The sequence below is a fragment of the Lontra canadensis genome, unplaced genomic scaffold (assembly GCF_010015895.1).
Source record: "Lontra canadensis isolate GAN:19392208 unplaced genomic scaffold, GSC_riverotter_1.0 scaffold35, whole genome shotgun sequence".
Classification (NCBI taxonomy): Eukaryota; Metazoa; Chordata; class Mammalia; order Carnivora; family Mustelidae; genus Lontra; species Lontra canadensis.
The window spans coordinates 8629977-8655290 of NW_022631029.1; the positions used below are offsets into that span (position 1 = coordinate 8629977).

A 25314-nucleotide genomic window follows, 5' to 3' on the forward strand; every position below is an offset into this window, starting at 1 on the left:
TAGAGAGGGGTCAAGGAGAAGAGGATGGGGTGAGTGAGGTCAGTCAGATGGCTTGAGTGCTAATGTGTTAAGTGAGGGGGGAGAGGAGGTGGCCTTGGGTGGGAACAGGACCTTGCAGAAATTGCTGTTATAACAACTCACCCCTACTTCGAGTTTTCCATGTGCCATGCATATTCTGAACATTTTACCTACATTTCTTCCCGTAGTGCTGACTTCAGCCAGTGTAGTAGGTAGATGTTACTGTTAGGCCCATTTTACTGGTGAGAAAACTGAGGCACCAGGAGTTTCTGATATTTCCCCAAAGTAAGAAACCTGGCAAGTTTGTAGTTTGTGCCCCCAGAGTCCTTGCTGTCAACTGCTACTCTACCACTTCTGTCTCCTGCAGAGTCCAAACTGGGGTGTGTGGGTTTGATTCTCAGGACACTGGGGAGCGACAGAAGGTTTGTGAGAAGAGAGTGATGTGATTTCTTTCAACAGGATCCCTTGGCTGCTATGTAGAGGATGAATTGTGGAGGAAAGAAGAGAGCCAGGGATGAGGCTGGAGGCCTTCAATAAGGGACATGGGACAGGAACATATTCGAGGGGGAGTTAAGAAGGGGAAGAAACTGACGGGATGTAGGGCTGGGGATGAGGGGGTCATGACTCCGGCTGGTGTAAGGTCACAAAGTGGAGAGACCAGGAACAAGGGCCACTGGAGGTGCCTGAAGTGTGTGGGAGAGGTTTCAGACCAGTGATGGACATGGGGCTGGTGATTAGGGGAGAAGCTGGGCTAGAGATGACAGAGTGGGGTTCTGAGCCCCTGGAGTGGGAGGGAGGCATGTGAATGGAGTGGCAAGCAGAGGCTCAGCCACAGCCCTGGGGCTCCCATGAAGCCGGAGAGGGGGCAGCCGGGAGGGGTGGAACAGGGGTTGCTGGACACTCGGGGAAGAATGCACAATTGGAGGGAATGACTATCTTGGTGGAAGTGTGCAAGGACGGCATAGCCTGGCTTGGGGCTGGGGGAGGACATGCCTCCCTCTGGCCCTGTCCTGCCCTGCCTCCATTGATTGGGGTCTGTGTCTGCCCACCTCTGGTGAGCCTGGCCTCTAAGGGGCTGACAGGTTCTCCCCGTTGCCCGGCAACTCCGAGAGCTGTTGGCTGTTGCTAGGAGCCAGCTGGGGAGGCCCAAGGAGGGAGGATCAGCTCTCAAATGTGGGGCGGGGCTGGCGGGGGAAGAAGCCCGTGTTAAAGCTGGGTTTGTAGCCTATGCGTGGACAGGCTGTGTTTTGGGCTGGGTGCACCCATTTGTAGTGTGTTCAGTGGATTTGAGGCATGGTGGAAGCTGGGCCTCTACCTGGATGAACAGTGCATATCTCTGAGTGTCTTTGTCCCTGGATGGCCAGTATATGTATTCATCATGTTTGCTGCATGCTTGTGGCAGGACAGGCCTGAGCTTTGGCTCCAGGCAGGAGAGGACCCTGGAGGAACCGCAGGAGGACTTACAGGCCAATGGCTGCTCAGCAAGGGGGCCATTCAGATAGGGATCTACAGACCCTTCAGGGAGAACAGACAGCCTGAGGATTTGGAGCTGAAACAAGATGTGTGGTAGGGGCCATAAGGAGGGAGTCTACGGGGAACAGGGGGCTGTGGGTGGCCAGCTCCCTTCCTGGCTTTGTGGATGTTCCTTGTCTTTGGGCTGGGGCCTCCTCGCCTCATAGCACCGGGACCACACAAGACATCTTTCTCAGTAACCCTTGGTACATCCTTTCATTGGAGGCCCATTGGAGGTCAGGGCTGTGGGCTCTTCCGGAAGAGGATCAGAAAGATTGCAGCGTTCTGCTGAAAACGCTGCTACCTCCACTCCTCTGCCCAGGAATAGGGTTGCAGCCACTGTCCAGTGGGGACAGACCATAGCATCATGTCCACTTATTCTTCCGGAAGTCAGGTGGACCTCGACACTCTCTCGGTCTCTCTCTCTCTCTCTCTCTCTCTCTCGACCTGGTTGCCATGTCCCAGGCTGGAGTCCATGACGACTACGTGTAGGAGGATGCCTCCTAGATCCGTGAAAGATGATTAAAGCCTTGGGTGACAAGGGAAGGCACCCTGGCTGAGAGAGACAGCCAGGACAAAGGTGTAGAGGTGGCAGTAGACATTTTTTTAACTGCAACCCAAGAGAGAAGAAGCCAAACCCGCGGTAAGACAGAAAAAGCCATAGTTCAGAGAGGCTCCGGGGCTCTGTAGGTCCTGAAAGAAGTTTACTGGGTTCATTAACTTTAACGAGACGAAGACACGCCTCCTCCACCCTGCTGGTCGAACTTGCTTAAGCTCGAGGGTTGGTTTCTGCTCAGCCAGCGAGGTGTCTCGGATCCCCACCCTCGGGCTACAAGATCCGCCCGCCCCCGCCGTCGGGCCGCAGAGCTCCCGGCGCTCCGCATCCAATCCGAGCCGGGCCCCGCCTGCCTCTCACCCGGAGCCCAATCCTTCTGGGTTTGGCTCCACTCCGGCCCCTATTCCTCGGCGTGGCTCCGCCTCCAGCCCAAACCAGAGCCTGGGCTGAGCCTAACTTCTACTTCGCTCCGCCCTCGAACCAATCACCGGCCCCGGATCTCCTATGGCCCCGCCTTTGGGCCCGCCCCGGCCCAATCCCGGGCCTGGCCTGCTTCGGCCCCACCCTCGGCCCGCCCCGCCGTCGGTGCGCGGCGGCCGGGAAGGCACCGCCCGCAGACGCTCGGAACTGCCGACCCGAGAGCTACCCGTAGAGGGCCGGCGGCGGGAGCGGAGTGGGTCGGGCGGGGCCGAGCCGGGCCGGGGGCCGTGTGGGGGCCGAGCGGCGGCCGGGCCGGCGGACGGCGGGATGGGCTGCACCGTGAGTGCCGAGGACAAGGCGGCGGCCGAGCGCTCCAAGATGATCGACAAGAACCTGCGGGAAGACGGCGAGAAGGCGGCGCGGGAGGTGAAGTTGCTGCTTTTGGGTGAGGCCGCGCCCTGCTCTGGGACCCCCGATTCCCCGCCCGAATCCCCAGACAAACACTTTGGTCTCCAGACTGAGGGCCTTGAACTCCCGGACTCAGCTTGGACCCCCACACCTGGACTTGAACTCCCAGACCCCGCCTGGTCAGGACACTCAAATACTGGTTCAAAACTCTGGGATGGCCTAGACCTCTGATCCGTAGCCTAGATTCTTGGTTAGACCCTCAACTGGCCGCAGACGCCAAACACGGAGACCCAGAACCCTGCTTGGCCATCCACCTTCGCTGACCACCTCACAGACCCTCAGAGTCCCTGCCTTGTCCTTCCATCCTTCCCTAGACTTTACTCAAAGCCCCCAAACCCCACTTGGCTCCCACCCTCCGGCACCACCTGTTTCCCCCACCTGCTCCCCTGGTTCCTATTGGGCGTGAATATTCCTGCCCCCCGCCCCCCGCCAGGCCCCCACCCACTCCCTCCTTTCCGCTCTGTGCCCCATCCCTTCTCTGAACCCTGTATCCTCCACCTGGGCGCCCTGACAGCAAGGTACCTCTCAAGTGGAAACTGTGATTGCTCATGAGCCCTCTCCAGCCAGAACCCCCAAAGCTTTAGAGATCCTTGCTCCCTCCTTCTGGCCCACCTGGTCCCTCTCTGCACACAGTACTCCTCAAATCCGCTGCTCCTCCTCCCTAAGTCCTCTCCCACACTTTGGCCTACCTCAGATTCCCCCCGTCCCTCCTGCACCGGGTGGGCCCGGCCGGGATGGAAGGAGGGGGCGCAGACTGAGGGACTGGACTGACTGAGGATCCACTGGTTGCACTGGGGGAGGGAGCCAGGCCTCCAGCTTCCCAGGGAGATTCCGCCGGCTGGCTCTTTCCCAGTTTCTGAGCCCCATCTGGGCCAATGAGGGGGGCGTCTGGGGAGTAAGAGGGAGTGTGAGTGTGGAGGAGTTTGGGTTGCGGCGCCTCCAAGGCCAGGGAAGATGGTGGCTGCTTGAGGGGTGGGGGGAAGTGGAAGTGGTGAGACAGCCGACATATTGCTGTCCCAGCGGGCGGGCCGAGGAGATATGCTGACGGGTGCTGGTCTTCCCGCACCCTTTCTGGGCCCAGCAGCCAAGGACTTGGGCCTCTGGGAGTGGGGGGGGGGGGCTGTCAGATTGTGAGGCCCTCTGAGGGGGAAGTGGTAGGCCAGCTAGATGAGGACTTGGGGGCCAGCTGGAGTTGGGGGGCATCTGAGGTGGACTTTTGCAAAGACTGTGGGCCTGGTAGTTGTCCCCGTCCAGCCTTCCACTGGGGTGCAGGTGTGGTGCCCGGTGGCTGCCTGATTCGGAGGCTTCGGGGGTCGGGGGAGAGATGCCCTCACAGCAGCGCTGGAGGCTGGACAGTGTATGTGTGGGGGGGTGTGGCCCCTCAGCCTTAGAGCCGCCGTGGGGTCCCCAGGCTCTGAAAAGCAGAGCTTTCCTTGCTGGGGGCTTGGCCAAGGGACAGCGTGTCTTCCATCTGAGCCCATCTGTTGACTGTCCCTGGGGGCCTGGCCTTAGGGGCACAGCCCAGAGGTTTCAAAATGGCATCCGTTCCGCCGCCGCTGCGGGTAGGAAGAGAAGGGGCGGGAAGGGGCGGCGGCCCAGCCTCCTGGGCTGTTTTGCGTTGGGCGCTTGCCGCTTCCTGTCTTTACTGCGAGTGCGGCAGCCCCAGTGAGTGGGTGTCGCCAAGGTGGAGGGCCCGTTGCTGATGGCCGCTGGGCCTGGGTAGGGTGCTTCCGGTATCGCTGTCTCCTGGTGCCCACCCCGAGGCCCCTGGCCAGCCCCTTCCCAGGCCGATCGGCTGAGGAGATGGGCCACTGGGCCCTAGGGCCAGGGTACAGAGGGCTTCTGGCCCTCTGTATCCCAGCCCCATGCCACTAGCTTCGCTCCTTGGAGCTCAGCTCAGGTTTTGGACCTGGTAACCCCTCCCACACTGGGCTGGCAGCAACCAGGGGTTCAGGGTCTGGCTCAGCATTTTCCAGGCTGGGGAGTCCCATCTCAGCATCCTGCTCCTTAGGCCTTTGCTTCCTCTGTTGAATGGGCTTCCTGGGTTTGGGCCAGAGGAGTGCTGGGCCCAGGATGGGAAGAACAGGGGCCTCATGGAGGTTCCTGTTGAGGGTAGGGAATGGGAGCTAAGACCCTGCAGAGGGTGTACCGCAAGGAGCTGGGAGACCTACCTCTGCCTGAAATTGGGGACCCTTGGCTGCCTGGGTAAGTGTCCTGGCCAGCCGTCCCTTTCCCATCCAGGTCCAAGGAGGTGCTGGGAGCCCAGCTGGGGCAGTTTCAGAGTGCTGGGCGCCTGTCCCACATAGCGGGAAGAACTCTGTCCAGGCAACGGGACTCTTCGGTTGGGCAATTGCCAGCTTTCCCTTGCAGCCAGAACCACGCCCGCTGCCCCACCCGCATACTGGCTCCTTGCCCTCCCGGGTAGCCCTGCTGGCGGATGGGCACTGGGAGCAGAGGCAGAAGCGCTGCACACCAGTGAGTGTGCTTTTCCTGGTAGTTTGGTTGGTTGGGGGAGAGCCTCAATACCAGCCCTACTTCAGGGACACCCCCTGCCGCCACCTAGCTCAACCTGACTGACTGACAATCCCCAGGTGGAATTTGGCACCTTAGGCTGGGCACTTAGGGGAAAGGAAGCCAGAGTGTGTGTGTGTGGGGGGATGTTTCTGATTTGGGATGGGCTTGTGTGGGCAGCCCACAGAGGAAGGAGAGACTGTCCCTGATGGGTTCCACGCAGGCTTCAGAGTATAAATACAGCCCTTCTCTCTTGCCCCTGGGACTTTGCATCTGCTCTCCTAGCCTGGCATGCATTTCCCTTCTTTCCATCTAACTCACTCCTTCTTGATTGTTCTTCAAGACTCTTCTCTGGGACCACCTCCCAGGATCCTTCCTTGACAGCTCCCCTTCATGGAGGCCGCTTGATGCTCCTCCCCTGGCTCTTCTTGGTGCTGCTGCTTTTGCCATCAGCATCATACTTGCCTGGGTGACTGCTGCGTTTCCCTGAGCCTACAGGGGCAGGCTTTGTCCTATTCGTTTCTGAGCCTTCTGTGCCAAGCATGGGAGCCTGACACTTGCGGAATGCTTCTTACCTGTTTGTTGAATGAAGGAAGTGCTGCTAGTCTGAACTCAGTCTTGGGGATGGGTGGGTGATGGAGGAGTAAGATGGTGGTCACTGAACCTGACACTGTGGGCAAGTGACAAGGGCTCAGTGTCGGGCCAGTGACAGGGACTGGTGGGGGATAGCCAGAGAGAAGTTCTGCAGGCTCTTTCTTCCTCAACTCCCCACCTGCCCTGTCAGACACAGCCTTCATCCTGCCTTGTGCAGAACTCTTGCTGACCAGTCCAGAGCCTGTCACAGGGCAGAGCATGTGGTCAGGCCTCCACCGTTCCTAGGAGAGTGGCATGGCATGCTTCCTTTCCGCTCAGGCAGTTTGGGGACTGCCGCAGGCCTGCTGTCTTTGCTGCTCCAGGAGAGCCGGTCTAGCTCTCAGGGCTGGGACTGCCCCACAGCCTAGGGACTGAGGCCAGAGCAACGCCACAGGAGTTCCTGGCCTGGCCAGACCAGGGACTGCCCACACTAGGGCCCAATTAGGTTTACCAAAAGAAAAAGAAGGGAGTTTTGTGGTCTCTGTCCTGTCTGTGTGTCTGACAAATGTCCTGGCATACAGTAGGTGCCTATTAAGCATGTGTGGAAAGAATGACGTTATAGAGCACAGGGATAAGTAATTCTGGGGCTGTTGCTTGGCGCTTGGTCTAGCTGGAGAAGGAATAGCCTGGGGTCCTGGTTGGCTGGGTAATGGGAAGAGACCAAATGGAGTGTGCGTGCATGTGTGTGTGTGTGTGGGGGGTGTCCTCTGGGTGGCTTTGAAAAATGAGCAGCATTTGCCAAGGGTAGGTGTGGGGCAGAGGGACCAACTCAGTGAGAGCACTGAAGCTGGAAGGCCTGGCCTGGGGGGGGAGGGCTCACCTCTTTGGACTAGCTCTTGGGGTTACCCAGATGTGGGTTTCTGTCCCAGCTCCACCTAGTGCATCCTCTGAGAAACGCAGCGACAGGTGAAATCCTGTAGGCCTTCTGTTCCCCATGGGGCACTTGCCTGCAGCCACAGGTGTTGTGGGGACAGTGCACCAAAGTCTGCAGGTTGCAAAACAAGTGAGAAAGCCCCTAATGGCTCCTGTGGAGTTGAGAGTTGAGAGTTGATGGGGAGGGCTCTCCCCAGCCTACAGGCTGCCTGGCCCCAGTATGGGGGATCCCCCTCCCTTCCCCTCAGGCAGCTGCTTATGAAACACGTAGGGAGGCCGAGGTGTGTAGACAGTTTATGCCACCTGGAGTGACAGACTGTCCTGGGGACCATAAGCCCAACCTCTGGGGACTGAGTGGCCTTCCTGGGATCCTGAGGTTGGGGATGTAGCTGGGCCCTGGACACCAGGTGGGCTGGTATCCAGGCCGGCCTCCAGCCTCCCGGTCCTCCCCAGAGCCTTGAGGTCCCTGCTGGAGCTCATTAGCACTTGAATGGGGGGCGGGGTAGCTTGGGGCCTCCCGTCTCTCCTTCCCACCCCTCCCCCAGGCTGGGCGAGGCTTTGTCTTCGAGCCGGAGCTCCCACGCTGGGAAGTGAGCAAGGGTCTCAGCCCTTTCTGAGCCCCTGTGCTTGCGTCCTGCCCAGTCTCGCTGGGACCAGCCCCTCTCCCCTAGTGTTGGTGTAGCCATCAGGAGGGACCTGTAGATAGGAGTGGGATTGGATTCCTCAGGGGATACCCTGAGCCAGGAGACTGGGTGAATCAGAGTGGCTTTGCAAAGGAAGTGACGCTGGCACTCAGCTGCGGGCATCCCAGGAGGGTGGGGGTGGCGAGCCCCAGATGGGGCAGAGCAGGTGGCAAGGAGAGAGGGAATGAGCGGCCTCCGTAGCTGGAGGTGGAAGTCAAGGCAGCTGGGAAGCACAGGCTTCCATGCCAGGCCCTGAAGCAGCATCTAGCCACCCACTGGGCTCAGCTGGAGCCTGGTCCGCCAGACCATGGCTGGCGTGGTCAGGGACCCCTTCAGGCTTGGGTGGCCCATCAGGGGTTGGCCCTGGGCTAGCCTGAGCTGCAGGGTCACTGGGTGGCATCACTGGCATAGTAGGCCCGCAAACATGGCTCAGCAAGTGACCGCGGGTTAGGGTGGGCCTGACCTCATCCCGGGGAGGTCACTAAGCCTTCAGCCCTGCAGAGACGGCTTGGGCCACAGGTGAGCACAGCAGTGTCTCTTGGTCTTTGTCTCTAAAAGCCACCCATTCTTTAGGCAGGAACTGGATGGAAGATGCTTTGTCCACTGAGGGACCGGGGCCTTGCCCCATCAGACCCCCAGGAGAGGATGAGATGGTCTGACCTGGAGCCTGAGTGCTGCCTCCCCAAAACCGCTTTGTGCTTTGTGGGGCAGCCTTGGGCAGATGGGGACAGGGAGGGCCCAGGCCGGCATCTGTCCTGTCTTCACAGTATCCTGGGGCAGGAGTCCCAATCTCAGAGCACATTGCGGGGGCAGGGGTCATCGGGTTCCGACTAGACCACAGTTCATGAGCCCTGCCTCAGGACTCATTTCAAGGTGCCCCGATGAGGCAGAGGACTAAGCTCTTTGATGGTGGCCCCGGTACCCCAGGCAGGGCTCTCAGCAGCCCCTCTGTCAGCCACAATCGCAGGGTGGGACCCCTCTGCCCAGCTCCATGCAGCGCTCCTCTGACCTGAAGCTCTTGCTCCTCCTGAACCCCAACCCCATCTTCACCCTCACCCCAGTGCTGCTGCTTTGAGCGATATTCATCCTAGTGGCTTGGGAGAAAGTGTCTCCGTGGAATCACCCACCAGTGGCTGGGTCGGGTTGGGTCGGGTCACGGTGTTGGCCTTACGCACGCAATCCCAAGGCTTGGCAGCAAGTGCCAGGTCCGCTGGAAACAAAGCCGGAAGGTGGGATTGTCTAAAGGTCCGTGAGAAGCTTGTGGGGAAGGCTTGGAGGATTCTGGGGTGCGAGGCTGCTCCGCCTCAAAATATGCGGGCGGGGGGGAGGTGGGTTGTTGATGGCAGCATCCACTGTGCCTTGGGCGGGAGGAGGGGCAGTGAAGTCTGCATGGCAGGGCTGGGCCTCTCGGGGAAGTGGTGTCCACACCGGAGGAAAAGGAGGAAGCAGCTGGAGGAGGAGGAGCCCAAAAGAGGAAGAAGCTCGAGGCCTGCTTCTGCTCTGTCCTGGGGTGGGGGTGTGAGCCCTGTCCACGGGGAGGGGGGGATCTGGAAGTTGAGTCCCACCTGCTCAGGCTCATCTCTGTATAGCCCTAAGGGCCGCTGCTGGTAGTCACGAGGTTGGTGTCATTCCAGGCAACTCTGTCCCATGTCCCACCTCAGCAACTGCTGGGTCCAGGAGCTCAGAAAAGGTGGTGCCTTTGAGGATTCCAGACCCTTCCTTTGACCACAGGAAGTGGTGACTGGGAGAGGGACAGGGGCAGGGTGGTGTGGGGGGGCGGGCGGCTAGCAGGAAAGCAGAGGGCTGCTCTTCTATTCCCGAGCGGCCATTGCCCCGCAAAGCCGGAAGGCCGGCTACAGGCCGAGATGAATGCCCGGAAATGGAGCAGCAGCCGTGGGATTAGCTCACTCTGGGTTTCCCCTGCCGGGCAGTGGACAGAGGGGCCCTTAGTCCAGCCTAAGGATTCCCCTCTGCTACTACTACCTGCTGGGCCTGGGAGGGTACCATCACTGGGAGACGAGCTGCTGTTATCACTGGGCCTCAGTTTACCCTCAGTGGTAACAGCAGCTGTCTCTGATCAAACCATGACTTACATAGAACCGGTCCCTCCGTATTTAACCCTATGAGGCTGGGACGGCCATTACATCCATTTCACTGATGAGGAAACAGGCTCGGAGATATTACATGACGTTCCCAGTACACGGAGACACCAAGATAGGAGCAGATAGTGACAGAGCACCCATCCACAACTACCTTTGTCCGTGAGGAGTCTGTGCCCAACTGGCAGGAATTGGTCAGTCAGGATGAGAGGCAGATTCTGTGGTCTATGTGTTTTCTACTTATGTTTGGGGACCTGTCTCCGGGGGCCTCGATTCCTCTTCTAGGAGATTCTTTCAGTCTGCCTGCTCTGGAGGTGGGGGACCCAAGAGTCTGTTCGTGAATCTTTTTTCTGTTCTACGCCAAAAGTCTGCTGTGTGGCCACGGGGTGACTTTATCCAAATGCAGCTGCCATCGTCCCTCCCAGCCCATGTTGCCTCACAGAAAGACTCGGATCCTAGTTTGGCCACTGAGTCTCCTAACACTATGCTCGTTCCTCCCCTAGCCCCAAGGGTCAGGAGGATGGAGACAAGGCCTGAGGAAGGGTCAGAGGCTGTCAGAGTCGAGGGTGGGGATGCCTGAGTCCGGGAGTTGTCCAGATGAGGCGAAGGAAAGAGCTTTCCCGCAGGGGGCTCCCGCTAAGAGCCGAGGCTGTGGGGGACTGGTAACAGTATGATAGGTGAGAGACTAGTCCTCAAGTTCCTCAGCCTGTGAATCTGAGCGCTGTGGCCTTGCCTTCCCCCACGGAGGCTCCTGGGGGTTCTGCTCTGTGTTATCAGGCCAGGCCAGAGGGTGCTGAGGAGCCTGAGGGAGATTCTAGGACGGCTAGCACAGATGCTTCAAGGGCCTGCTGGGCCATGAGGCCACACACTAAGCAGAGAACATGCATCTTCATGGCCACTCAAGCCCTTGGGTCCCAGAAAGCCCAACCACCCCCCCTTCTTCACTTTGTGACCTCAGGCTGTCCTTTTCCCTCTCTGTGCTCCAGCGCTGGGACCTGTCATGTCCTGATTCTCAGCAAGGGCCCATGGCTTGTGGGCACAGAGACACGCTGTGCGCTTGGTCTGAACCTTGAGGCAGTTTGGGCGTGAGTGTGAGGGTCCAAGGGAGGCTGCTCAGGGCAGGCCTTGAGTTTGGCACATTCCCTGGAGGGGTACATTTCACATATGGGAACCCCGAAGCCTGGGGGCTGGGCATCTCACCCAGGGCCCACAACAACGAACCCAAAGAGAAGTTGGGGGGGGGCACTCAGATTCTTGGAAAACAGCAAAGGGATTCCTTCAACAAAGAAGCATCCAGGAAGAGGAGTGTGTCAAAAGGCCTGGCTCCTTGTGTGACCTGGGCTCAGTCCAGTATCTCTTGGCTCCTATAGAGGGTGAGACCTGTAGCATCCGGGCCTCCTTCCCTCCGGGTTGGCCTGCCTTACCCAGTGCCTCAGTTTCCCTCTGTCCAGTGGACAGGGCTCCATGGCAGGGGACACAGCCCTGTCCCGGCAAGCCCTCTCCAGGTCTGAGGCCCCGAGGCCAGTCCCTTACACACAGAGCTCTGACTCTGGAGTAGCAGGCTGGATCCTGGTTGCTGATGCTTCCTTCCCTGGTGGGGGCACCATGAAGGCCTGGAAGCCACTGGAAGCTGCCCAAGTGACAGAGACCAGAGAGAAGGAGGTTCCAGGCTTATTAGGGGCATCTGGGGGGAGGCAAGGCCATACTTGTGAGTGGGGATGTCTTGGCCCCTATCCAAGACTCATGTCCCTGGCCCCACAGTGCCAGACCCTTACTGAGCGCCTTGCCTCTGAGGGAGTGAGGGGACCAAAGAATACCACCTGGAGGAAGGAAGAGACGCCGGGGGCGGGGCTTGGAGGGCCTTTGTCTGGCGGAGCCCTCCTCCCCCCCATTTCCATTGTTCCCCGGTGTGCAGGGTCTCCGCGGGCGGAGGGCTTCCCAGGCCTGGGAGAGGGAGTTGAATAAGGGTCCAGGCACCTCCCCCAGCTGCCCCTACCCTAGGCTGCTTTTCAGAAGCAAAGGCTCCCACTGCCCAGCCTCCACCTCCTCCACTGTCTCTGGCTGCTGGGCTCCCCCTGGCGGTGGCATGGCCTGGGACCCTGAGGCTGCAGGGGAGGGGCCAGAGCCAAGGGGCCCGGAACCACTGGCTGGGCCAGAGACGTGGCACCTTCCTGGGATGAGAGTGGGAGGTCGTGCCCAGGCTGCCTTTGGGGTAGGCTTCCCAGGGTTCATCCCCACCTTCTCCCTGTGCCCCACTAGGGCCGGGTGGGGGGTGGCCGTGGAGGCGGGCCTGGTACTGTGGGTTGGAGCTGGGCTGCAGCCCAAGTCTACCCTGTGGTCCCAGCCCTGCTGCTTATGAGAATCTCTGCCCTCGGGCTGCCACGTCAGCTGGCTGCGGTCCCCAGCCCCATGTGTTAGAGGGGAGCCCACCAGCGCTGGAGCCTCTGCCTGGCCTTCTGAGCGCAAGGAGTCCTTGAGCAGTGTCTGCGGCCAGGCTCTGGGTGGGAAGGAGGCTCCACAGCTATGCAGAAGTCCTGCCTCATGTGGAGGGGGTGTGATGAACCCAGAGCCAGATGCCTGGAAAGGCCCGAGTGGCTCTGACTGCCATCCCAGTGTCCCCGAGTCCCAGCAGGGAGCGGCAGTGCTGCGCCAGCCTCTGAGCCACTGGTCCTCGCCCTCTACTGTGCCTCGTCTGAAAGCCTCAGAAACTCTCCTTCTGATGAGATGGCCGCAGCAGGCCACTTTGCAGGTTGTGGTTACAGTGACCTATGCAGTATGGTCTTTGGAGGCTGCAGGAAATGAAAGGGTTGGGGACATCTGTGATCTTCCATAGAGTACAAACATCGTGATAACTTTTATCTGAGTGTTCACCGTGTGCTGGGCACTATGAGAAGCGCTTTGTGTCGAATCCTCCCCTCCCTCTTGGAGGAGATAATGGTGGTGTCCTGTTTCATGGATGGGGTACCAGAGCAAGGGCAGGAAGGGGGTGAGGCCCTTGGAGACAGCAGGAAGGATCAGCATGGGCACCAGGGCTGTGGGAGGTCTGGACCTCCCTCTGGGAGAGGATCTGAGAGTGAGAGTTAGGCCAGCTGGCCACTTGAGGCTTGGCAGCCTCTGCAGAAGGGAAACTGAGGCCAGAGAGGACAAGAGCAGCATGTCAGGGCCTCCCAGCAGGGCAGAGCCTTGTCTGGGATGTAGAGGGTCCAAGATTGACAGACAGACAACCGTAACCTGACGCTGGGGCTGGAAGGTCCCATCGGCCTTGCTGGGGCAGGTGGAGCTGCGCCATCTCTCTTCCCCCATCCATTCCCCCCTCCGTTGGGGCCCAGCATTCCCAGAGTGGAAGCAGATGTTCTAATGCAGCCGCTGTGGCCAGCACATCATGGCAATTACTGCCTGCCTGCGGGGGGCCCAGCAGCTGCGCCCTGGGGCAAGAGCGGCAGAGGTTTCTTCTTGGTGAGAAGAGGTATGGCCCCATGGGAACACCGAAGCCATCCTAGGAAGCCTCTGTGGGGCCCTCTGATCTCTCCCAGCTGGAGAAGGGAGCTCCTGGTGGGGTCCTCTGTGGGCGGGAGACTCCTGCCACCTTCTATCAGAGGCACCTTGGCAGCTGTCCAGGGCCAGGCAGTGAAGCCCCTTCCTCTTGGGAAGGTGCAGGGCTGGGTGGGAGGAACCGGGTACCCAGGATCAGCGGGGTACAAGCAAACTCATTCCAGTACTGCCTTATTGGATAGGGGAACACTGTCAGACCCTGATGGGATACAGCCCCAGGGGTGGTGGTGGGGGCGGGGGGCTGGGACCCACAGCTCATGGGCCACCTAGCCCCACCTGTTCCACCATCTCACCCACCTCTCCCCTGCTCCCTGGTCCCCGCTTATTGTGGCTGCTCCCAGGCCCTGCCTCTGCTTCTCTCCCTGTGTTCCCTGCAGCTTCCTGCCTGGCCACCGGCACCACACCCTCGTCCTGCCACTTGCTCCTTCCTGCTTGAGTCACAGCCGCTAGGAGGACAAAGAGACTGCCCTGAGTCCAGAGATGGGGGCGCCCTGATTTTGGTTTGTCCACCTGTCAAATGGGGGCAGAAAATGTCCTCCTAACCCTCAAAATGAGACAGGAAGGGAGCCTGAGGCTCAAAGGGGATAGGAAAGTGGACTCCTTGTTGGCTGGGGCAGGGAGCAGGTGTCCTGGCTCCAGCCTGGTCACCAGGTGCTGCCCACCTCTGGGCCTGCCAGGCCTGCTGCTACTAGGAAAATCACATGCAAAGCAAGAGTGTGCCTTTATCCCTATTTCTGGGCAGGGCCACGGAATACCACAGCACTTCACCAAGAGAGTGGTCAGAAGGCCAGGCAGGGAAACTGGCGCTTCAGGTGGACACACAAGAGGGGACACCTCACCAAAATCTCAGGTCTCCTATGGCCCGGATGGTTGCCCCTGCTCTGAGTCTGGGTTTGCCTGGCTGGGGCCAGCATGACTGAGCTGACCCATCACTTCACATCCTTGGCCTCTGTTCCCCCACTGAGCCCCCAGTACTGGCTGACACCCCTGATTCCTGAGTCTTCCTCTACCCCAGGATGTGCTTCCTTCCTCCTGTGTGGGAGCAAGTGACTAGGTGGGAAGGACAGCCAGGAGGTCACCTGCCCCCCTGTGGTTCGCCCCTCCGGTGCTACCCTCCAGGCCCTGGAGGATGGGCCTCTGTGGTTGGGCATCACTGGGACAGTGAGAAGCCTGGTGATCCCTAGCAGCTGGTGGCATATGTGAGGAGAGCCCAGGCCCTTCTGCTCAGGGAGGCCACTGGGTTGTGGATGTACCCAGTCCTGCCCCTGTGAGGGTGGGAGGTGGGGTAAATGGAGGTGGGCAGGGACCTTGGCGGGGCAGGGTGGGGGTGCGCTCCTACTGCCTGGAGGGCACTGCAGAGACTGAGCAGCGTCTGCCTAGGAAGGCGGGGTGTGAACCCAGTGACAGGTGCAATCGGGGCAGAGGATGGTGTGGCCCAGCTGCAGGACAGGGCTCCAAGGGCAGTTCTAGGAGGCCAGCAAAGTGGGCCATCCACAGAGAGAATGATGACCGCATGACAGCAGCCTCTCCCTGTTTCCTCATTTGTGAGGTGGATTGCTGGAGATGATTTAGTTGGTGCGGTAGGCGCCGAATAGCATCTGGCCCATAGCGGGCGCTGTTTGCGGCTTTGCTGTTAGGAATCTTGCTGCTCGCATTAGTGTATGTGTTAGCCCCTCATCCTCTGAGGTTGTCCTGACCCACCCTGAGGGATGCGGGAGCCAGAGTCCCCAAGTGTACCCTCCCCACAGACCCCACTATCTGCCCCGCTGAGCTGCTCAGAGGGACCGACCTGCCACATCGCTCAAGAGGGTTGGGACACATGGAAATGGGGCATAGGACTTGTGTGCCCAGCACAGGAAACTGCATGGGCAAATGCCTGGCGTTGGCAAGAAGAGGCAGGGCCTGGCAGGTGCAGGTGTGACTGGCAGTGATGGGGAAGAGGCAGAGGGAACAGTCTGGGCAGGCACTGGGAGGGAAAGCTGGCCCCACTGAGCTGTGTTCTACTTGGAGTTTAGGACAGAGAAAGGAGAGGAGGTCCTGCCCCCACTCCCAACATCTCCCAGCCAGGGAGGCAGGGCAGCCCTCGTGGTCTTCACACTTCCTTGCAGAATCCCTGGGAAATGTGGGTTTCTGGGCTGCACCCCTCAAGATCTGGCTTTGTGTGTCTCGGATGGGACCTGGCAATCTGCTTTTTTTGAAAACATACTCCCAGGGCTTTCTGAGCCACATTCTGAGAAAGGCTGGGCAGGCCAGGTGTCAGTCACAGTCCTGTGTGTCTCCCTAACCCACCTGAATCCTGGCTGCGCAGTCTTGGGCCAGGACTACTTTTCTGAGCCTCAGTGTCCTTGTCCGTGAAATGGGAACAGAAACAGTATGTGGGGCTCATAGGATAGTCATGGGAAAGAGCACCAGCAGATCCCTCAGTACTGGCCAAAGAGAATACAGAATGGGCCTCTGCCAGACTTGGAAGCATATGCGTCGGTCCAGGGGTGTGTGCCTGTGAGTGTGTATGTGTGTCGGTCATGCCGCATGTCTCCCACGTCCCTGTCTCCATCTGCTGAGGGTAGACTCAGGCCATGCCTGGGAGGCAAGAGTGTGACCCTGTGCCCCAGCCCAGGCCCCCTGGTGGCTCAGAGTGTGAGGAGAAGAGGCACTACTACCCAGCTGAAGTGTGTGGGGCTCCTTCCTGTCACCTGTGCCCAAGCACCATGTTGGCGAGCCTGCCCGCCCTTACCCCCATGAGAATGACAGGGAGACTCCTGAGGGCTGGCGTTGTCTCCGACCAAAGCCCCTGAGCTCAGCCAGCACTGCGGGGGTGGGGCAGGGTTTCCTGTGGTGGGCAGTGAAGCTTATGGGAAGCAAAGGCTTGGGGTGAGTCCCCCAGGGGTGCAGGCGGTCTGGGTTATCTGGAGCACTATGGCCCTGCCAGCTACACCCTGGGTAGCTTTGCCACCCACTAGGCCTCACTGCCTCCATCTCCCTGTGAGGCTGATGGGGAGGGTGAGTTCTGCCTCCAGGACTGTGGGTGGCTGGACCACTGGTGGTTGGTCCGTGTAGCCCTGCTGGGGCTGCTCTCTGACCACCTGTGCCCTCTGTTCCAGGTGCTGGGGAGTCAGGGAAGAGCACCATTGTCAAGCAGATGAAGTAAGTGCTGTGTGTGAGAGGCAGCCACCAAACCCTGATGTCCCCTCTTCTTCTCTTCTTCCTCTGAGTCTCTGCTGCCCCCCATCTCCCGCCGTAGTAATGCCCCAAGACCTTCTCAGAGGCAGCCATCCACCCTCAGGTCCCAGGGCTTGGGGAAGGTTCCTCCTTTCTGTAGTAGGTCCTGCAGGCCCCAGCAGCCCCACGAGGCCATGTGTGGTCCTTGTGTCCTCCGGGCCCTAACTCTTGACCCCTGGCTGCCAGGATCATCCACGAGGACGGCTACTCAGAGGAGGAATGCCGGCAGTACCGGGCGGTCGTCTACAGCAACACGATCCAGTCCATCATGGCCATTGTCAAAGCCATGGGCAATCTGCAGATTGACTTTGCCGACCCCTCCCGAGCGGTATGTCCTCCCCGCAACCCCCACCTGCCTCCCTGAAGGCGCCAGGGCAGATGTTGTCCTGGGGAACCTGGGACTACCCAAGCCTGTGTGGGCCCCATTCCGGAAGCCTCCCTGCCTCGGCCAGGTGGGGTGGGGTGCGCCCCTGTGACTGGCTGACCCTCCCCGCTGTGCCCAGGACGACGCCCGGCAGCTGTTCGCGCTGTCCTGCTCTGCGGAGGAGCAGGGTGTCCTCCCTGAGGACCTGTCCGGCGTCATCCGCAGGCTCTGGGCCGACCACGGCGTGCAGGCCTGCTTTGGCCGCTCTCGGGAGTACCAGCTCAACGACTCTGCGGCCTAGTGAGTACCCTGTGGGGCTGGGTGGGGTGAGGGGGTCCTGGACCACAGGCAGGAGTGGAGGGCTTGAGCACTGTCTGGAAGACACTGCCAGTCCCTGTTTTTGAAAGCTGGTGACTGTCCCCCAAGGCCTTGGCGGTTTTTGCCTTGAGGTGGGAGGAGTGGTATTGAAAGCCAGGAGGAGGGCCAGGCAGGGCTGCTGTCCCCCAGGACCAACTGAGTCTAATCTGTCCTTAGACATAATCATTCTAAAGGACATTTGCTACCACCTGTGTCAAGCCTTGGGCAAGGCTGGAGGGACCCAGGGTTAAGTGGAGCAGACGGATTCCCAAGCAGTGACTACCCATGGTGTCCGGGTCATGGTGGAAGTCGGTATCGGTTCAGAGGAGGGACCGCCTCAGCCAAGTTCTGAGCAAAAGATGGGCAGGAGAGGAACAGGACAAGCTCACACGAGGGGACACAGCATGCGCACAGTCCTGGAGGGAGCAGTGTGGGCTACAGATGTTCAGACTGGCTGGAGCGGAAGATACAAGGGGAAGAGACTGGGTGGGGCCAGAGCTGTGTGCAGCTTAGAGCCCAAGACTCAGCTGGGGAATCCAGGGGGTTCCGGGAGTTTTCCAGAGGCCCCGCCCACAGGATCATGCTCCGAACTCCTTCCCTGAGCTGCCTACCACGTGCCAGGCCTGGTGCTGGGGGCTGAGCACCCATGGAGAACAGGACAGGTTGCTGGCCAGTGCTGATGGCCAGGGGGCTGGAGGGGATGTGCACAGGCTTTTTGGACAAGGCCACCCAAAGAGGCAGCTGTCCCTGTGCTCTACCTGACCCCTCCCACCTCTGCTTAAGCCAGCATGCCCTGTAGCACTTCCCTCCCGCTGCCCATCCAGTCCTGAGCCCGCCCACAGAGGGGCTGGACCAGGGCTTGGGTGGATAGGAGGCAGGCCCTGCCTGAGCCTGAGCCCTAAGCGTGCCCCAGTCCCAGGGACTGACTCCTTCTCCTTGCAGTGGCCTGAATGCCCTTGTGAGTGCCCCCCATGGGAGCTGCAGAATTGCAGCCAAACACTGTGAGGACCGTCACACCTCAGCATGCCCCCACCCCCAGAGGTCAGAGGCTCAGCGCCAAGAGAGCTGTTAGGTCCTAGAAGCAGGCAGGGCTAGGCCCTCCCAACCATTACCACCTCAGTGTCTGGGGCATTCAGGGAGGTGAGGAGAAGACACCTTCCAGGCCACTTCCTGCTCCATCGTGCTTTTCTTCGTTCCCCAGACATTCAGCACCCACTGTGTGCCCAGCGTTGGTCTGGGTGTGGGGATTGTGTGGGGATTTCAGCAGTGACACAGGCCATGATAAGCTCACCCCTTGGGGTTGGGGAGACAAGAGGCAGGGGGTGGATTGGAATGCTGCAGAGGACCCCAGTCCCTCTTCACAGCAGTCCTTCAAGGCTGCTGGCAGGGCAGTGGGTCCCTGTGGTGAGCCCTGCTGGGGAGGAGGAAGAGGCTGGTGTAGAACCCACCAGGAGGCCCAGGAGGCCTCTAGGCAGGAGCTTCTCGGTAGGCGATAGGGTGCAGTAAGCAGGTCACAGCACATGCGTCATGGGCCCTCATGGTCCTTCCTGTTTTTCTGTTCTGTCCCTGCGTCTCTGAGATCATTTCCCGCTGGCCCCAGCAGGCCTACGCCAGGAGTGAGACCTCGGCACCGGGCAGCCGCTCGGAGGACCCAGTCCCTAGGGCACAGCAAAGATATTGAGGCAGACAGCAGAGTCAGTCCCAGGGCCTAGCAGGGGCCGTGTTGATACTATTCAGGGAGCTGGTAATGAGGAGCCCCTGGGACTCCTGCCAAACAGGTGTCCATGCCCCCCACCCTGCCCCCGCCGAGGAGCCCAGATTTTATTGGGCACTGGGCAAAGAGCCCATGGAGCCTGGAAGGCCCTGACCCATCCAGCCCTGCATTGAGGATCATGCCGGGCTGCTCTGCAGCGGCTGCCATGATTGGGCCGATTAGCACCCCGAATCCCTCCCCAGAGGACTCATTGGCCCCCTCCCGCCCTCCTCAGTTTGCAGCTCACCAGCCTGGATCCTGTCCGAGGCAGACCTGGCTCAGCCCTGGGGGCTAGGGCTTGGCTTCCGGGGCACAGAGCTGTGCCTCCTGCAGGCCCATTCCCCAGGCAGGGGGTAAGGGATGCTGGTCCAGTTTTTCCTCATCTGAGCAATGACTATGATGAACGCAAAGGTTGAAGAGGCAAGGGCTTTGTCTGAACAGTGAGGGGAGGGGAGCGATGGGGCCTGGGTCAGCTGGCCCAGGGTCCAGGTAAAGAGGCCTGATGCTGTCCCCCACTGACCCACCTGCCCCCACCTCTAGCTACCTGAATGATCTGGAGCGCATCGCACAGAGCGACTACATCCCCACACAGCAGGATGTGCTACGGACCCGTGTGAAGACCACGGGCATCGTGGAGACGCACTTCACCTTCAAGGACCTCCACTTCAAGTGAGCCCACATGTGGGCAGGGTGGAAGGTCAAGTCTTTGGAGGACAGATGGGAGTGTGGCGGGGGGAGGGGGGGAAGTGGGGGGATCCCCTCACTCAGAGGCCCGCTGACAGCTCTGCTGGGCAGGAGGGGCTGTCCCAGGAGTCCTGAGCACCGCTCTGGGTTTCCCGAGGCTGTGTGGGTGCCAGTGGCCCAGCTCCTCTGCTGCCCTGATGACTAGCCCCAGCCCTGCCCGCACACACGGGCTCTGGCCCAGAACCAGGCGGGAGGCACACAGCCAAGGAGGGTTCCATGAAGATAGCGCCCTCACTCTGAGCGGGCGTCTGTCCTTAACCAATTTGCAAAGCGGGGACCTTCTCTGGGAACGCGCTTTCTCTGGAGCTAAGGCGACCCCGTGTTTGCAGGATGTTCGATGTGGGCGGCCAGCGGTCTGAGCGGAAGAAGTGGATCCACTGCTTTGAGGGGGTCACTGCCATCATCTTCTGTGTAGCCTTGAGCGCCTATGATCTGGTGCTAGCCGAGGACGAGGAGATGGTGAGGGGCCGAGAGGCCGCTGGGGGGGTGTGGGGGCGGGGGGCAGGGGCCGGTGCTGACCGCGCTGTCCTGCCCCCAGAACCGCATGCATGAGAGCATGAAGCTGTTTGACAGTATCTGCAACAACAAGTGGTTCACAGACACGTCCATCATCCTCTTCCTCAACAAGAAGGACCTGTTTGAGGAGAAGATCACACACAGCCCCCTGACCATCTGCTTCCCCGAGTACACAGGTGTGGGGACTGGGCCTCTGGGGAGGAGCTGGTGGTGACCAGGCGGTGCGCCGGCGCCCCCCGCTGGACAGAAGGGTAACTGCAGGACACTCGCGCAGGAGCTGGGGCCTGCCTTGGGCTCCCGGGCTCTTACCTGCACACGGGGTGGCGCCCAGCACACGCGCACGGCGCCCAGCACACACGCACAGTCAGGAGTTCCTCTTCACACACTCTGGCGCCGCATGTACCACACGTACACCATCACCCCTTCCACACAGGGACACATGTTCTGTGCTTGTGTGTCCACGTGCACAGACCCTTGTCGCTTGTGCCCGGCCCACACGTGGCTGAGTCCTCACCATCTCATCTCCCACAGGGGCCAACAAGTACGACGAGGCAGCCAGCTACATCCAGAGTAAGTTCGAGGACCTGAACAAGCGCAAGGACACCAAGGAGATCTACACGCACTTCACGTGCGCCACCGACACCAAGAACGTGCAGTTTGTGTTTGATGCCGTCACCGACGTCATCATCAAGAACAACCTGAAGGACTGCGGCCTCTTCTGAGGGGCAGCGGGGCCTGGCAGGATGGTGAGCCGGGGGTGGAGCAGAGCGGAGCTGTGGAGCCCAGAGAAGGGAGCGGTGGGGGCTAGGGAGGGCCGCGGTGGGGGTGTGGAGCCTGGGAGTGCAGGATGGTAGGTTGGCGGGAGGACCTGAGGGGCTTCGGCACACGGATAGGCGGGACCGTGGTCCAGACGGCAGAAGCATCCGGCCGTGCACTGGGAGACAATGGAATGGCTGTCCTGACCACCCCTGGAGAAAGCTCACTTCTGACCCTGCCAAGCCACTGGCCTGGCCTGAAGGAGGCTGGCTAACGGAGGGCCCAGCCACCTGACACTCAGGGTGACCGGCTCTGTGCTCAGCCCTGCAGTCTTTTCCTCAGACCTATCTGAGGGTCCTGGGCTGACGCTGGCCCCACCAGCCGTGGGGGAGATGGGCACGGTTCTGCCAGTGCTGTAGACCCCCCTCCCTCACGTAACCCAGCAACACACACTGGCTCCGGGGCAGCCACAGTGTCCCTCATAACAGGTGGAGGAGAAAAAGGAGAGAGTCCTTGTCTAGGGAGGGGGGAGGAGAGGCACACCCTGGCCACCTCCCGACCCATGTCCTGACTGTCCCCCACCTCCAGGGCCACCGCCGACTCTGCTTCCCCCAGCTCCTGAGGAAGATGGGGGCAAGAGGACCACGCTCTCTGCCTGTCCGTACCCCCCTCCCCGGCTGCTTTCCCCCTCTTTTCTTTCTCTGTTCTTGGCTCCCCTGTTCCCTCCCTCAGTTCCAGAGACTCGTGGGAGGAGCTGCCACAGGCCTCCCTGTTTGAAGCCGGCCCTTGTCCTAGGTGCCGGAAATGGCCGCAGTACCCCCCTTCCCGGGCATCTGTTCTGGTTTTAACCATTGTCTTATTCTGTGATGGGGGAGGGGAGCACATGCTGAGTCTCCCAAGGCCTGTGTCTGGAGGGGCGCTCACTTCTCCAGCCTGGGACCCCTGGCTTCGCTCAACACCAGCCCGTGACCCAGCCTAAGTCCAGATGTTTACAGGGAGCCTCCTGCCCATCCCAGCCCTCCAGCCGCTCGGAGGCCCCAAAGGAAAAAGCACAAGAAGCGTGAGACACCACCATTCCTGGAGACTACAGTCCACCTGCTCATTCTAGTAGCTTTTTAAAAAAAATGAAAGTAAAGAAAAAAAAACTGCAAACCTAGAAAACTTTTTAGAGAAAAACTATTTAAAACTGTCAGATCCTGACCAGCACCCACCCAGACCCCTTCCAGTGATTCCGTGCCTTGAGTGTGTCTGCGTGTTTACACCCTTCCCTCTGCTGGCTACCCCCCCTCCCTGTATGGGCAGCACTCCTGCCCTACCCTCCACAGAATTGGGTTCCAAGGGCTGTTCCAGACAACTGCCAACATCACCGAGGGCCCATCCCAGTGGCCCTGGGCCCTGGCTCCATTAACCTAAATGTAGCTCTTTAGCACGCTAACCTAGGAACCGCTGCTGCCTGCTGAGGGCCATGGCCCTCATGCCCTTGCCCCAGGCCCGGGTCCTTCAGCGTTGAACACTTCCTTGCTTTTTTCACATGTTTTATGGAATTGTTCACCTGGTTTGAAATAATAAAACGTAGAAAGAAAAAATGCCAAGTACTGCTCGGTCCTCTTCTGTCCCCGGGCTAGAGACCCAGACAAAGCTGTGCCAAGGGGATAGTGACCCGAACCAGAATCCTCATTTGTGGTAGGGCCCTGGCTGCTCCGTCCTCCTCAGGCCCAGTATGCGGCCCCTCAGTTTTCCCACTTGGTAGTCATTTTATGTCCTGGGGCCTGTACATGCCCCTTCTCCTCCCAGCGCCTGTGTGGCCTTGGGTCAGTGGCACTTGCCAGGCCTCACTGCAGCAGCAGGACAGATATCTTCCAGAGCGGTTCCTCTGAGGGTTTCTCTCCTGGGAGCATCAGGTGTCCAGTGAGGGGTGCAGGAGGAGACTGTGACTCCTGACCTCCCAGGCCCAAGGCTGTGCTGCGTCCCTTGTATCCCCTCCCTTCTAATCGGAGGTGTTCTCTGCTCAGGACTGGGCTTCTCAGGATTGACAAAAGTTGGGGACAGAGGGGCCTGAGACACGTTCAGCAGCGTCTCTGCCCCGGCCCAAACCCTGGGGGGTAAGGAGGGACAGGCAGGTGGCTACACATCAGTGTGTTTGTAGGCATAAGCCAAGTAGCCCCGGAGGGCAGCAGACTTGGTACATTGGGACAAAGGCCCTAGAAATGTAGAAGCTAACGTGAAGCTATGGGAAGTGCACGCATGTCGCTGGAGAAGACAATGGCAGATGACAAGGCGGCGGGGCCCGCCGTGGGTGGGGGTGCCTGTGGGGGCATCCCTGAGCGCCTGGCAAGGCGCCTGGACTTTGTCCCGTGGCTGGCGGCAACAGCGGGCCGCTGAGCCTACGGAAAAGGGCTCTGCTGGGCGGGGCTCGGAGGCGAGCTCCGCCCGCGTTTGGCCGCCAGGGGGCGCCGCAGTCCGTAGCCGGCCCCGCCGGGCTGGTCACGGACGCTGACGTCAGCGGGTCCTGCGGAGGCCGCGGGGCACAAAGACAGCTTTGTAGGGCAGCGACGGCTTCGCGCCCGCGGCGGGACAAAGCGGCCTGGGCCGGGGTCGGCGCCGCAGAGGCGGGGAAGGCGGAGGGTGGGAGGGTGGGAGGGTGGGGCTGGGAACCGGGGACCCCGCCTCCGCACACCTGCCAGTCCCCGCGCGGCCTCAGGGCCCCCGAGTGTTTGGCAAGAGATGAGAGGCTGTGGCCGCCCGATCGGAAGGAGATCAACGCCCCCCAGCCTCCGCTGCCGCCCCAGTACCTCGGGCCTTTCCTGCTACTGCTGCCTCCGGGACTGAGGGCCGAGGGCCGGCTGACAAGGAGAACAGGATCCCGCGCCCAACCCAGGATCCCTGCCTTCCTTCGGCGGTCAGGCCTGGACCCCGCTGAGCCCCAGATAGCGGGCGGGGCCGGGGCTCCGGGGCCGTGAAGCCCGCCCAGCAGGAAGCCGCGCCGGAGATGGTTCCTTCCTAACCTCCTGAGGGGAACCCCCGCACAGAGGGAGCATTGAGTGGCCAGCATTGTCTGCCAGACGCACCCAGTGCCTCTCTCCATGGGTGGGCCCTGCAGGATTCTGGCCAGGATCCCCTTGAATCTAGCTTGCAGCGGGTCTGGGTGGGGTCCTGGCAAGCAGCCCTTTCTTTCCTGCGTGCAGACAGCTAGGCTCCCACCTGCCTTCAGCCTTCCTACCCCTGCTTGATTTGGAGGGCATAAGGCCCCATTGTCCCAGCACTGGCGGGGGTGGCCTTTCAATTCTTCCTTGTCTTTGGCAGTTGGGAAATTCCCAGCCTTGGGGGGCAGCTGGGGCTAGCGGAGGGTGGGGGTGGTGCATCCCAGGTGTCCTGCACCCCAAAGGGAGGGACTCCAGACGGTTGACTTCTGGGGATCCCCTTATGCTTAGAGCTTTCCTGGGGCTGAACCTCATCCCTGGGACCACGGGGTGAGGGCAGCTAGAGAGATTCAGTGCTCCCTGGCCCTGTGTACCCTGAAGCACTCCCAGCTTAAGGAGCCCCATCTTTTTGGCCCCAGTCATGGGTAGCTTGCAGCTATGAGGCCTGGGACCCCTAGACAGGCAGAGCCGGGAAAGGGACCCAGGCTCTTGCTTCCAGACTAAACTTGTGGGTCCCTGTATGAAGTGGACTGTCGCCAGCTGATGCAGACTTCCATGAGGCTGACCCACCTCTCAGAGGGCCCACCCTACTCCAAATAGTTGCTCAGGCTACTGATGTGGTGCTAGCCTTGGTATTTTTAACCCATCTGCAGGGTGGGGAAACAGCTGGAAAGAAAGACAAGTTCTGAGAGCCAGAGGGCTTAGGAGAGCAGGATCTAGGGAGACCCTGCAGAGAGGAGCCAGATGGGCAGCCACTCCCCAGCTCGGGCCCAGGTCCTCCATGACAGGTGGGTGGAGGCCAAGATTCCAGGCGCAGAATGGGGAGGGAACCCATGAGATCTGGAACCTGTGACACTGCAGGGGCTGTCAAGGCCTGGAAGAACACCTCACCGTGTTGCTGGGTGGCCCCACTGTTCCTTCTGATGTCAGGAATGCCTACTCCCCACGCAGCCAGAGCTCCTCAAATCATCCCCCCAACAGACCCCATCCCAGATCCAAAATGCCAGGCCAGCCAGGATGCTGGAGAACACAAGCCCTGACTCCAGCCACCTGGTCTGTGGCATGAGCGACAAGGTCCTAGCTGCCCTGGGAGTCAGGGTGTGGGCCGGGATAGGATCGTAGCTTCTCTTGGCTCTCTTC

General features: G+C 60.4%; 1 protein-coding gene across 1 annotated transcript; it reads left to right on the forward strand.

Moving 5' to 3' along the window:
* The first annotated feature begins 2749 nt into the window (after positions 1-2749).
* On the forward strand, positions 2750-22179 carry GNAI2 (G protein subunit alpha i2). The gene is made up of 9 exons (XM_032868108.1): positions 2750-2951; positions 16427-16469; positions 16731-16872; positions 17048-17208; positions 19559-19687; positions 20092-20221; positions 20301-20454; positions 20810-21024; positions 21623-22179. The coding sequence occupies exons 1-8, from the start codon at positions 2834-2836 to the stop codon at positions 20998-21000; spliced, it is 1068 nt and encodes a 355-aa protein (XP_032723999.1). The 5' UTR covers positions 2750-2833; the 3' UTR covers positions 21001-21024; positions 21623-22179.
* Positions 22180-25314: the final 3135 nt, after the last annotated feature.

Coding starts and splice junctions, on each gene's coding strand:
- GNAI2 (XM_032868108.1), top strand. CDS start 2,834: ATGGGCTGCACCGTGAGTGCCGAGGACAAGGCGGCGGCCGAGCGCTCC. Junction 2,952..16,426: donor GGTGAAGTTGCTGCTTTTGG/GTGAGGCCGCGC, acceptor CCTCTGTTCCAG/GTGCTGGGGAGTCAGGGAAG. Junction 16,470..16,730: donor ACCATTGTCAAGCAGATGAA/GTAAGTGCTGTG, acceptor CCTGGCTGCCAG/GATCATCCACGAGGACGGCT.